We start from the raw sequence: 13,175 nt of genomic DNA on the forward strand, positions 1-13,175 counted from the left end.
TACGACGAAAATCGGATGTAGTGTGAATCCAGCATAATATCGTTATAAGAGCGTTCTGAATACATGTCATAATGCATAAGAAAATGAACCAATCAAAGTTCTTTATTTCTTTCCTTTCCATGAAATAAAGAACTCTGAGCAAGCCAATGATTGCGATCAACAGAGAAAATTCAGTTAAGCCGGAATCAGACTACGCATTGAAGATTGAGGTTGAAGATTGAAGATTGAAATTTGACCAATAAGGACAAAGGAATTTTAGCTTCTATTGTTTTGATTGGTCAAATTTCAATCTTTCAATCTTCAATCTCAATGGCTGCGTTCAGCAGAACGTTTGTTTTGCAACTGTTGGAAGTTTCCTTCACGCTAATTGGATCATACTTTTAGATCTAGAAGAATGGTCCTATCTCAGCAGACAATCATAAAACGGTTGCAAAACTGTTGAGTCTGCTGAACGCAGCCAATCTTCAATGCGTAGTCTGATTCCGGCTTTAGCCGAGTTAGCGCTTAGCGATTCTTTAATACGATTGGTTCTTGCTTTTAGTTCTTCCCAAAATCTAAGTGTAGGAACCAATCGTATTAAAGACTCACTAAGCGCTGATTAGTGAGTCTCTGCTGAACGCAGCCAATCGTTCGATGAGTAAGCTACGTTCCGAAATCCATCGAAAAAAAAGTGTTGCAACCTTTTTGGCCCTGACCGTACCACTGGTATGTATGTATGCATATATGTGATGACGTTAGAATATGGCGTCTCGATCAGCTGGATGTTGTATAGAGTGTGTCTGCCTGCGATGCCTGCCGTCTCGCGAAAACTAACGAAGACTACCGTCTGCGTCCCACCGTGATACGTGAGTTCATCTCAACCACGATCGACGATCGCACGGTTTGGTTTTAGCTCGGCGACCGGTATACCGCGGAAAAAAGAGAATCGCAGCACGCGACGCGAGATTCGCGAGTGTGCGGACACGGCGACACGAGAAAGAGAGAAAGAGAGCGCTCGCGAACAGAGCGAGACGCGAAGACGCAAAAAAGTGTACGCGGATATATGGTACCGGAGTATATACTCTACGGTGGAGCAAACAACTCGACACGACGCAACGGATGTCGTGCACGTGAAACACGCGTTCGTAGCACGTCCAGACGCGACGAGACGAGGTGTCCGTGCGCGAGAGTGTTCGACGTTCCCTCGAGGAGTCCCGACGTGGCCCCGTTCGTCCCCGTGGCACGGTCGGCTCGCCGAAGGAATGAGAAAGTAAAGTGAAGTAAAGCGAGGAGCGAGAGAGGGAAGAAAATGAGGAGAGAAAATCGGGTTGCTAACCCGCATCCCGTCGCGCTCCTTTTTTCTCCGCGAATCCGCGCGCGCGGCGTTCGATTTATCTTATATAATTCCCGCGAGTGCATCACGCCCCGCGAATGTCTATACGCGTGCGTGCGTGCGTGCGTATACTTACACACGCGTGTGCCGTGCCGTGTGTGGCGAGCGATGCCGTGGCCATTTTCGCGTTTGCCCCTCGCGTTTTGTAATCGTTATCAGCTCCATATTTGAATTCAACAAGTAATGCAGGTCGTCCGACCGTCGCGAATCCCAGGCGTGAATTCCGCGCTCCCGTTCCTCGTGCGACCGTCGGGAACGAGGACCGAGAAATCGGTCTCACGTGCTCACGTCGACGTTTGAAACGGATCGTTTCAGTGGCGATTACATCGCCGAAGGTGCGATTGCAACGGGGCGAGACCTTCGCGAAGGTCTTGCCAGAATCTCGCATGAATCTCGCCGGAAAATCTGTCGTGTATCCTGCAATCGGATGAAAATTACAAAAGTGAGCAAATTCACAAGTGTCGACCACGTAAGAATACAGTGTTTCACCTAAGAATATTATTCTTACGTGACGTTTCCATTCTATTTGAGGACCACGTTTTCTAGTGAAATGAAATAATACAGTCGAGTGAAAAAACACCTATATATATTCTTACATCGTAGGGTTGCCCCCAATAAAATTATAAATATTCTATTAAACTCGCTCACTTTGTAATTTTCATCTCTTCTCACAATACCGAATACACAATCGGCCCTCAGGATCTCGTCGATTCGTTATCAACCCCGATCGCACCGCGAAGAGGACGCGGACACGGAGTCCACGAGGAGCACGTTGTCGGAGGTGTGCAACGCAGGTGGACGCCATAGTTGTAAATTTCATGGGGTGGAGGGGGAGAGACATTCGGAACGTGGGCGCGAGTGATCGACAACGACGACGACGCAACGTGACGCCACGCCGCCGAAGATGACAGTCGGACGGATCGAGTGTCCGGTTTGAAGATCTGGTGCGCGATTCCGCGTGATAACGCCGGCCATTTTGTCGCTTATTAGTCGCGCGGACGGGATAAACAATCCCGTATGCGAAGCGAATTACGAATCTCGATGTCGTCCGCCTGACGCTGGCTGGCCTCGAGGCTGTTGGCTGTCGCGAGCGTGGCTCACATGCGCGGAGATTTTAATTTCACGATGCTCTCGTTCTCTGCCTCTATCTTCCTCTCTCTTTGCTTCTATCCTCGCGTCTCCGCTGCGCGGCACACCAAAAATAGAAAAGCGATCGGGCCCATTTCTTACTGTTTTCGCGGTGATTTTTATGTTGTAATATGATATATTGCGGCGGTTCTCGTGCGGAATTCCTAGGGGTTAGAATTACTATATCTGAATCACAAAAAAAAATAGAGATTACAATGTACACTTTTTAAAAAAAGATGATTCGAGGCGACGGAAGCGGGGAGGTATAATTTTTTATGCGTTAAATGTAGGTATTTAATAAAATAAAATTTCTGGAACATAATTTTGTTGACAATTCTTATTAAGATAAATTTGTAAAATTTATATTGTACTGTACATGTGTGACTATATTATATATATGTGTATACATATTCAAGTACAAGTTACACTTATTTTTGTATACAAAACATTATTAGAAGTAATAGTACAGTTTTTGGAGTTTTCGTAATATTTCTGTATACGAAATTTATATGCGAGGTTTACAAAAAGTAAATTTTTTTTAAATAAAATGCAGGAAAGATAAACCGATAACAGCCAATGTGGATATCAATGTGTAACGATAACGTGTTTATTACTCGCAGTAAATTACATATATAAAATACACACATTTCGATCGCAATTATAAAGTTTCCTTGTAAAATTCTTTACATAAGAAATAAAGGATGATTTCTCGTTTGCAGTGACTAGAAGACTCTATGCAACATGCCACCAGATAGGCCAGATGCATCGGGTATCGAAACTGACATAGAACTGATCTCGTCTCAGGATTATAATTTTGGTGAGAACGTCACGATGAACGATAAGGAAAAGGAGAATGCCAGCCTGCTGACCGACTCAAATTCAACCAATGATTGTCAAAGCGAAATTCCTAAATGGGAGAAGACTATGGAGAAGAACAGTCAGTCGGACGACGAGCTAACGTCTCTCAGTTGGCTACACCAGCAGAATTTACTTAAAGGTTTGGACATTTCGAACCCCTCCAAAAACATAAAGCACGAGAACATGCTGAACAATAACATCTGCGACGATATGGCAGACTTTTCTGAAAATACGAATTCTGTATCGAGCTTAGATGATAGTTTCTGTCCAGGTAAGATGAGTGTTTTTAAAATATGTAATGCATTATGTTTGCAGTCAAGTATTCTTACAATTTTTATATGAATTTTATCTTTTTCTTTTGTGATGCATCGATAGAGAATAATGGAAAAGCAAACGCGACATTGAATGGGAATGGACAAAACTATCAGCATCCTGCCAAGAATTGTCAAAAGTCCACGCAAATATTTCAAGAATCTGCGAAAAGTCATTACAATATTTCGCCAAGTAATCAAACGAAGATTTCTTTGAGCAACAATAATTTGCCAATGTCTAATCGCAACAAGCATCCTACCCATATACCATATGATCCTCATTTACACAGAAATAGCAAACCACCGTATTCATTCTCCTGCCTCATATTTATGGCTATCGAAGATAGTCCCGTAAAGGCGCTACCCGTGAAGGAGGTTTACGCGTGGATCCTGGAACACTTCCCATACTTTAGGAACGCCCCTACTGGATGGAAAAATTCTGTCAGACACAATTTAAGTCTCAACAAGTGCTTTCGGAAGGTGGAAAAAGCTCCGGTAAATATACAAAGTGAATTTTTAATCAAAGCGCACCGTAAGATTTTTACGGTAACTAAGAAAGTTTTGGCTGTACAATATCAACTAAAAGTATCAATTACCTTTAACGTTATATTATATCGTACGTTTATAACTTTATTTTTTTCTTTTTAGAATTTAGGAAAGGGATCGTTATGGATGGTAGATGCACAATACCGCCCAAATCTGATTCAAGCGTTGTCTCGCGCTCCTTTTCCTCCCCCTACGACCCAGAATTTGTCTTCATCGGAAAAGGTGCCTAGAAAATGCATAAATACACGTCTCCCAGATCCGGTTCTTTTTCCATACCTATCCAAAAGACTGGCGTCTAGCAATATTAATGATAGTGCAGAAACCGAGATAGATAGCGATGTTGACGCAGCAGCTGCCGCTATGCTTTCCTTCAAGCATGGACCTATCATTCTGAATCACAATAAAGGTACTGAATATGCATGTATGAACATGTATGAAATAAGCTTAGAAGCATATACTTCTAAGGAAATAATAATAAAAACAGAGTCCCTATCTGTATTTTGTTGAAACGGAGAGAATAGCAAAGACGCAGTTAATGCTCAAGATACTCGACAATTTATACTCATTCATTAATATATTTTTTAATGTAGATCGTAAACGAAAATTGCCGGAATCGGAAAAGTTGGTGCCTGTAATTACCAGGAGTTCCAGCGAGGACCATACTTATAGTTGTATCGCCTCGATAAAATTAGGAAGGTAAAGATATTAATTTTGTATGATAAAGATTACATGAACCAATAAATTTTACCGTTTTCCATTTCTTCCTATAGCAAACATTCAAACGAGGAAGAATTAAATCCAGATTTTGATGAACAAAGAAAAATTGCAGAAGGTGCGGATGCGCTTCTGAATCTGGCTGGTGTTAGTACAGCGCTAAATTACAGTAGAACACATCATGTAACACAAGGTATTAATACGGCATCTAAATCGGACGTTATTTTAAAACCAAAAAAACGTTCTACCACGAGTGAGTACTCGAGTACGTCTGAAAAAAGACGTAAAAGATGGCGGGACTGGGGAGAGGAAAATCGATACCTAAAACAAATTAGGGGTTAACATAGATACATTTTGTTACATTTTTCGAAAAGTGTACATTATCGAAAGCTTTCCACTTATGCGCGAGTCAGGAAAGCGTTTGAGAATTTTGCTATCTAGTAACAGGAAGGTACTTTCATTTTATAGAGTATTGTCAGTAAATTCCTTATTCATTTCTATAAACGTGTTTAGAATCAACTTTTACGGAAATTTCATTGTTCGGATTTCTCGTCGTAGACACACAAAAAACGCGCATATAAATTCTTCCATAACTTCTAGTTGTGCTAGTAAAAAGAAAAAGAGGGTTGTTGGATGCATTTCGAATTCATTGGTGTGGTTGCTCAGGGTTTACAACATGCTATATGCCAAAATACATTCGGTAGCACTAAACAACAAGCAATAATAGAGATGTAGTGTTAAAGAGATACTTTTTAAACACGCTGTTGAAACATGAATACAATTGAATAGTACATGGATATATATCAATTAAAACAATTATTATTACGTACTGAAGTAAGTAATAATAATCATTTTAGAACTGTTGTGAGAGAAACGATTATATTAAGTCATAGAGAGTTTAATTAATGATAAAGTTCTATATCAGTTTTTCCTTTTTTTTTGTAGATATGTATAGAGGCATAATCAACAACTGCTGTCACAATGTCTGTCCCAACAATAACGAGACCTCTTGTTTGCAAACCTAACGTGGCGATTTTCGACAGCCCGGTTTGATGCCCAGTGTTACCATATTTTTTATTTCAACGGGAGTTTCTAGTCTCGTTATTCTTGAGACAGGCTGCGCATTCAATAGAGAGAAAAATCGATAATATATTTAAAATGATTACACGCATACATATTTATATGTATATGTGTGTATATATGTATATAAAATGTACGTATATGTGCATGTATATGCAGATGTACACATTGCACACATCAAGCCCGACATACTCATTCATGCATATACAGTTAAACTTCCTGATTCTCAACCCGTGATGAAATAACTTTTTTGTTCTCCCTTCCTTATTTGAAAGCACGTACACAAAATGAAAATATCATTGCGCACGCATTGCGCTTATACGTGTCGATACCTCATTCGTCACTTATTCCACGTATGTGATAAAACGACGAATATAAAATGGTAAAAGAAGAGATATTCAATTGGTTAAGAACAGGGGAGTTTGATTGTACAAGGTGTTCCCAAGTTTGCGATTAGAAACGGTGAGAAAGTTCATGAAAAACTGAATTTTACAACAATTGCAAAGTTGCTTTTTCTGCTGAGCGCGACCAATTAACAGTAATTTCACATGCTATAGACAATTTAAAAAGAAAAGCATTACAAATATAAAACTATGATATTTGATCAATTATACATCGTAGATCTTAAATTCTTATAGTTTAAAAAAAATTATTGATCGCGCGAAAAAAAGTGTCTTTGCAATTTGGTTTTTCGTAAACCTTCGAATTGCAGCGCTTTCGCAAAATTGAGGGCACTCTGCATGTAGACACATCATGTGCATCGTTGCACATGTGTACAACATATGTGCCACAAACGTATTATCAAAAAAAAAAATTAAAAAAAGGATTGAGATACATTCAACCATTGGTGGAACCAACAGTGGAATTCTAATTCCACCATGCATTCAACATGGTTTTAAAACAAAGAAATGTTGTCATTTCACTGTCTTTTTCTACTCTCTTTGTGGCTTTCAAGATGATTTTGAACAGTGTTGTACATATGTAGAGACCTTTCTAATGTATCCACAGACCAGTTTTGGTATCCAATTGGAGACTGAATATTTAGTGATCGTGCTGAGATGTTAATATCGATTGGATAGAGATGAAAAATAGCGGTACATGGAGAGATAACCTATTTTTATAAAAAAAAACTATAACACTAAGAAGAGAGAAAGAAAGAGAGATTTGATAATACCTTGTAATTGTAAGATATGTAAGTGTGCTACGAAGACATGCAACAGAATATTAGGCAAACTGGTCTTGTATACATTAATATGTAGTTCAATATAGAGAGAACATATATTTTTACAGGGCGCTGCCCGCGTGATAAAGGTTCTTCCTAATAATTCGCTGGTACGCAGTTTATTAGCTTAAATATCACTCTACAAAGTATAAATATTAGCGATTCGAATGAGAGGAAAAAATCATAACTGTTGTAGCGCAACCTGATCGATTTTTACATATCAATAATACGTGAAACATACTATGACAATTTCGTAAATATATATTTGTTATTTCAGAATTCATTCAGGATTACTTGCGATGATCCTTTGATATATCACTCAAAGAGCTCATCGTTAGTATTATAGAGTGCTAGTTTCATAGAATAATTATGTGAATATGTAGAAAAAATTCAATTAGTGTCTTTTAAATTAATATTTGAATTTTGTTTCATTTTCATTAAAGCAGTAGATCAGCTGTAACAACTGGAAAGTTGAAAATCTTGATTATCCAAAATAGAAGATATCTTCTAAAGAGAATTGAAAATACAATTTATGTAATAAACAGGATGCGCTACATCAAATATATTTAATTGTGATTGTAGCTAGTCACACAGCTACACCAGAAGAAAATTCAATCTGAAGGTGCAAGAAAGAATGCCATGCTCAATATGAGAAATATTAAATCTTTGATAAAAGAAAAAAAAGAATAATATTATTTAAATAAAATAGAAAAAGTGCCCGAAAAAATTATAATTTCCAAAATTTTTATCCATCTTCTAATTTAAAATTATAAATATACTCCTTGTTCCGCATTATATAATTTACATGAAATTTAGCCGCATGCAATCTATCTTTTTTGTTTTTAAATTTTATTTTATTGTTATTATTTCTGTGATATATTGAAAAAATAATACGATATCGTTGTTATACTTCAGTGTATCCGAAGTTTTAGAATTCTATATATTATGTTTAGCGAGAGTGTTATATGTATACATATATATGTATATTTATATGTATATACATAATATATATGTATAAATGATTATTATTATTTATTAACTGGCATTCTTCTCACACCTTGAATACTCTACCCTGATATCGACCTTAAAATGAGCTGGCATCTTCAAATTGATAATCCTACGGAAATTTAATGTTATAGCTTCACAACAATTTGTTAACACATCCTCTTAGTCTAGCTCTCGTTTGCTACGACTGACTACATCTGTTCTTCCACATATAGTTAAATTCTAAACTAATCGGCTATAGAAAGTGAGATGCCATTCATCAATCATAATACAGTGTAGCTAATCGATAGGTTAAAGCGTAGATTAAATCGATTAGTCACAGTAATATAAAGCAATACACCAGTAAATCCTGACATTGGGCGAAATACTCTAGTCAGCCGGTTTCTTAAAGGGAATCATGGGCTCATGTGCAATGCATTAATCGCTGAGTCGGCACGACGAAGAGATAGACTGTTACTCTATAATTGCATTATGTAGAAGGAATAAGTATTAATATGGCAAATTTACTTTTCTTAACACGTAGCGTTGATCACTACACAACACGAATTCGCAAAATTTATGATTATTCATATATGTTATACGCGGGGTACATGCTATTATTACAACCGGCTGACAAGCGAAGTCATCCTATGACAGACACCAAAAACACAACAAAGTATGGAGCAAAGCAGATTACGATGTGTCATTGTAACTGACCAGGGACAATCAAAAGACATGATGTATTTGGTTTGCTTCCATTACATGATATCGTGCCAAATGCAAAATCCTTTGGGTTTGGATGATCAGAGATACGTTAATTTATATGTACACATAATATATATATATCTACAGATTGTATATTATAAGAATTTTGTTGGCGTAATATGTAATATTACAATTATATATATCATTATTATTATTATTATTACTCATTTTAGATGAATCATGCTGTAAAATGTTTGTTAAGTTTTTGATCTTGCTTATATATATCTTGAGTATATTTAATATTTTAGGCTGTAACTACAAGAAAATTTTATCTAATGAAACAAATGAAGAAAACAACAAAACTTGTTGATTATTTTATCTAACATTTCTTATTCCACATAGTAATTACAGCATATTTTAATATACATGTATATATAATATGGTACAATTAATTATTAGGAATATACGGCAATATGTTAATGTTGATCATACAATTTAAAAAATGATTTTAAAAGTACATATATTTTTAAAAAATAATAAATAATGTAGCTCCTTTTTTAGGGAAAACTTCGGAATGTTACGTTTAAATATTTTGATAGAATAAAACAAACATTAAGAATATAACATATAATATCGATAAAAAGATATTTATATAATAAATATATTGCGATCTATACATTCAAATTTAGAATAATACCCATGATATTGATTATTTAGATGAAATTCAATCAAATTAAATTATTTAAAAACGTCAAGTCAATATGTAAAGAAGATAACATTAGTATGTCACATTGAGATGTGATCGTCAAAGAATCATTTAATTGACTATATAAGAAACAAAATATACAGTTATTACAAAAACACATCATGCACATTTCACTATTTCTATAATCATAAGTCAGATATTGTAACCTAACTATTTGAGCATTTTTTTTCTATGAATTTGACTTTTATAACTACTTTTAAGTTCCACTTTCTCTTTCTTTATTATATTTGGAAGGTGTAGAACTAAATACATTCGTCATGTTTTCTTTCCAAGATAATTGAGCAATATCCCTGGACATCATCATTCTTTCGTTCCAAAGAGTTTTTTGGCTCATCGAAGTATTGTAACTATCTATTGTGTGCATCATGCTATTCATGCTATAAGTTTGATAACCAGTATCTTGAACAGAGTTTGAGGTATTTTGCTGCTCGAAAGCGCCAGACATTATATTACTCTGTTTATGACCTTTGCGTGAGAAACTTGTAATTTCCGGCGCAATTTTTAAACTAGTCTCATATTCTTTATCATTAAGTACGATAGCATTAGAGTGCACAGTATTACCAGATGAAATTATACTCTTTGTTTCCTCCATGTTAACAGAATCACATGCATTTGTTCTATCGTTATTTGTAATTATCCATTTACCATTGTCTTCGATACATTTCACATCATTTTCGCTATCAGACATATCTAAAACACATTTTCAACATAGTTACTGTTACGAGTATATTTTTTCTGTTTGTAACAGACATTAATACTACAATATTTTAACAGGAAAGATGATGTAATAAATATTTAAAATTTGTTCTTCAAAAAGTCGTATAACTATATGTTTAAACCTAATTTTTCTATATTCTTCACTTATTTAACTAAATTCTTTAGAATTCTAACTATGACACATATTGCAGGCGAGTGCATGCATTGAATTTTCCTTATAATAACAATGGAAAAACTATCCTTCCTATTTTATTAAAGTTAACTCTTTTTCTAAAGAAGTTTCAAGTGAAGATAAGAAAAATAAGAACCAAAAGAATGTATTTAAAAAATTAAGCTAAAACAAAAAGAAAATTTACCTAACGAATGGTCATTAATCGAACTTGAACTTTTTCCCTCGGCTGCATCGTTTGTGTTCATATCTGTCGCGAAATTTAGCCGAGTGGCCAAACTAGAGCAATGTTCAATTCTTTTGTACAACTTATTGTTTTCAGCGTTATGTATTGGTGAGATATTAGGCGATAAATTTTCAGATATTATTACGGAGGAACCATTGCTTTGCCGCCTAGTTTGTAACAGCATCTGGAATATATTATTTCGTTAATTTCAGCGATACATACAGGCTGTAATTGATCTTATTTACTGACAATGAGATGTCAAAGAAGATGTTAAAAAGGTAATGATTTTGGCTTCCAAAGTGACAAATAAAAGTAGTGTTTTTTGTAGTTTTTTAGTTATAAAAATTGATTCTGGCTTAAAAAAAATTTTTAATTTGTTGGGAAGTACTAAAATCAACATATGAAGCTAATATCACAAATTATTATTATTATTGAGTTTCACAAACATATTAATTCATGTTTTCTTGCTAATAAAATATATAAATGCTCTCATCTGTATTTGTTCATATTCTGCTTGAAAAAAGTAAAAAAAATTATTAAATTTAAAAGTAGAGTACACATTCATCGACGAGATTTTAAATCATGGATATTGCTCTTCCGTTGCAATAATAATTTGGCTATGCCCGATTTTGTCTAAAATCCATTTTTCTTAAACATTCAACGTCTATCAGAAATCTTCTATTTTACTCCAGTTTTATATTTTTCTTAACACACTTCTCATAATGATAACTTCTTATATACTTAATATCTTTGTATATTGATTTTAATATTTTCCCAACAAATTAAAATTGTTTGAAGATCAAAATCACATTCCACAGCTTAAATAAAAAAAAATTCCTTTTTACTTACTATTGTGGTACTCTTGCAAAATTAGTACTTTTTTAACATCCTTCTTGCTATTCTTATATACAGGAATTTTTTATCTAAACTTATTTTATAATTTTATATAATTTACCACATACCTTTAATGGAGTACCATGGACAAACATACCACTTTGAGGAGGGCTATATACTAACACCATAGATTCACTTGTTTTTACTGGTGACAATGACGTGAAACTTTCGTTGTCATTGACAGTGCTCTCGTCTTGACAGACAAATAATTTTCTTCTCAGTGAATTGTTACTCGAATTTGCATCGTCAAAATCTGCATTCTGTTCCTTTGAAAAAGACATAAGAATATTTTTATCAGATTTTTCTTATCAGAAGGATAATTAATATCAAGCTGCTTCCATTTTGACAGCCACTTTACACCAACCTGAGTAAAAGTGAAGAAGGGTTTCAAACTTTCTTCCACATCTTGAGGCAGCTCCAGAGGTAAAGACAATGTTGTCTGACTCCATGCTAAAAATAACGACGAGATAAAAAATGATTTTAAAATATTAAACTCAAATTTGTCTTACCATCTTTCGTAGATTTTGAAACTTCCTGGATAGAGTTGAAATAGTTCAAGGATCTACTCGGAGTGTCCAAAGATAAAAATGGTTTGTTGCCTTTCTGTTTGATGTCCCAAGGACTAGGAATTATTTGATTCTGCATAAAAAACCGATCTATAGCTGCCTGGGCTCTTATCTCCAATTCTGGCTCTGGAGAATACATTTGCTGTATGGGAGATTCTTCGATCTTTACTGGTTTCATGTGAGCCAATTCATCTATGTTCCACGTAAACTCTGGTGACTGTTGCATAGGGCTGGAGACCTAAATATTGCAGCAATTTTAGCAATTAGCACTTGTCTCTCGGTAGAAGTACTCTTGTCAATCGAAGTACTCTTTAAGGAGCTTCAAGCAAAATGACCTTGGCGAATAGGGTCGGGCTGATTGCGGACAGGTGCAGTCGGTTAATCAGGTCAGGCTCGAACGGATTCTTAGTAATGAACTTCCTCAACTTGGGCGGGGGTGTAATATGATTCGGCAGAACAGCGAATGGCAGCCGTTGCGCGTTATTTTGATACGTTAGTCGCTTCAAGTGAGCGTTGTTTCGCTTCATCGGAGTTCCATACTTCCAGGAACTACAAGCTAAAGGACTCTTGCCCTTGCGCTCCTCGCTCGGCATATCCCGTTCTGCTTGTTCCATTACAAAACAAACAATTCGCACAAGAGACACGGATCCACTTTGCGTTCTCACCAATTCGAAATTGGAATTCTCCTGGACTCTTCAAAAAATTCTTTAACGACTTCAGATGCAAGGCTTCGGCATGTCGATTTCGATCTGTGCAATCATTTTACGGAAGTACACTTGCAGATTACAAATCAGAGCCTTCTTCTTCTTTGTCAGAACCCTTCAATATTTGATATTGTGGATTGAAGTTCCCCAACTTTTGAACATATCAGATTCATTTCAAATTATTTACACCATCGACGAGATACTATTAAAGAC

At 35.7% G+C, this 13,175-nt stretch overlaps 2 protein-coding genes across 5 annotated transcripts; one reads left to right on the forward strand and one right to left on the reverse strand.

Moving 5' to 3' along the window:
- The first annotated feature begins 749 nt into the window (after nucleotides 1–749).
- LOC108731357 (forkhead box protein N3) lies at nucleotides 750–7,131 on the forward strand. Of its 4 annotated transcripts, none has more exons than XM_018461654.1 (6): nucleotides 750–845; nucleotides 3,220–3,629; nucleotides 3,734–4,164; nucleotides 4,318–4,621; nucleotides 4,806–4,911; nucleotides 4,986–7,131. In XM_018461654.1, the coding sequence occupies exons 2-6, from the start codon at nucleotides 3,242–3,244 to the stop codon at nucleotides 5,269–5,271; spliced, it is 1,515 nt and encodes a 504-aa protein (XP_018317156.1). In that variant the 5' UTR covers nucleotides 750–845; nucleotides 3,220–3,241; the 3' UTR covers nucleotides 5,272–7,131. The 4 variants fall into 4 exon arrangements, with proteins under 4 accessions (XP_018317156.1, XP_018317157.1, XP_018317160.1 ...); XM_018461655.1 differs by lacking the exon at nucleotides 750–845 and adding an exon at nucleotides 886–1,249; XM_018461658.1 differs by lacking the exon at nucleotides 750–845 and adding an exon at nucleotides 1,369–1,814.
- A 2,751-nt stretch (nucleotides 7,132–9,882) lies between these two features.
- Nucleotides 9,883–13,134, reverse strand: bora (aurora kinase A activator-like protein bora). Its single transcript, XM_018461632.1, has 6 exons — nucleotides 12,594–13,134; nucleotides 12,202–12,496; nucleotides 12,057–12,142; nucleotides 11,761–11,958; nucleotides 10,760–10,982; nucleotides 9,883–10,376 (listed from the first exon to the last, which is right to left on the reverse strand). The coding sequence occupies exons 1-6, from the start codon at nucleotides 12,870–12,872 to the stop codon at nucleotides 9,883–9,885; spliced, it is 1,575 nt and encodes a 524-aa protein (XP_018317134.1). The 5' UTR covers nucleotides 12,873–13,134.
- Nucleotides 13,135–13,175: the final 41 nt, after the last annotated feature.

The sequence above is a fragment of the Mycetomoellerius zeteki genome, unplaced genomic scaffold (assembly GCF_001594055.1).
Source record: "Mycetomoellerius zeteki isolate Tzet28-1 unplaced genomic scaffold, Tzet1.0 scaffold124, whole genome shotgun sequence".
In the NCBI taxonomy this organism is placed as follows: domain Eukaryota; kingdom Metazoa; phylum Arthropoda; class Insecta; order Hymenoptera; family Formicidae; genus Mycetomoellerius; species Mycetomoellerius zeteki.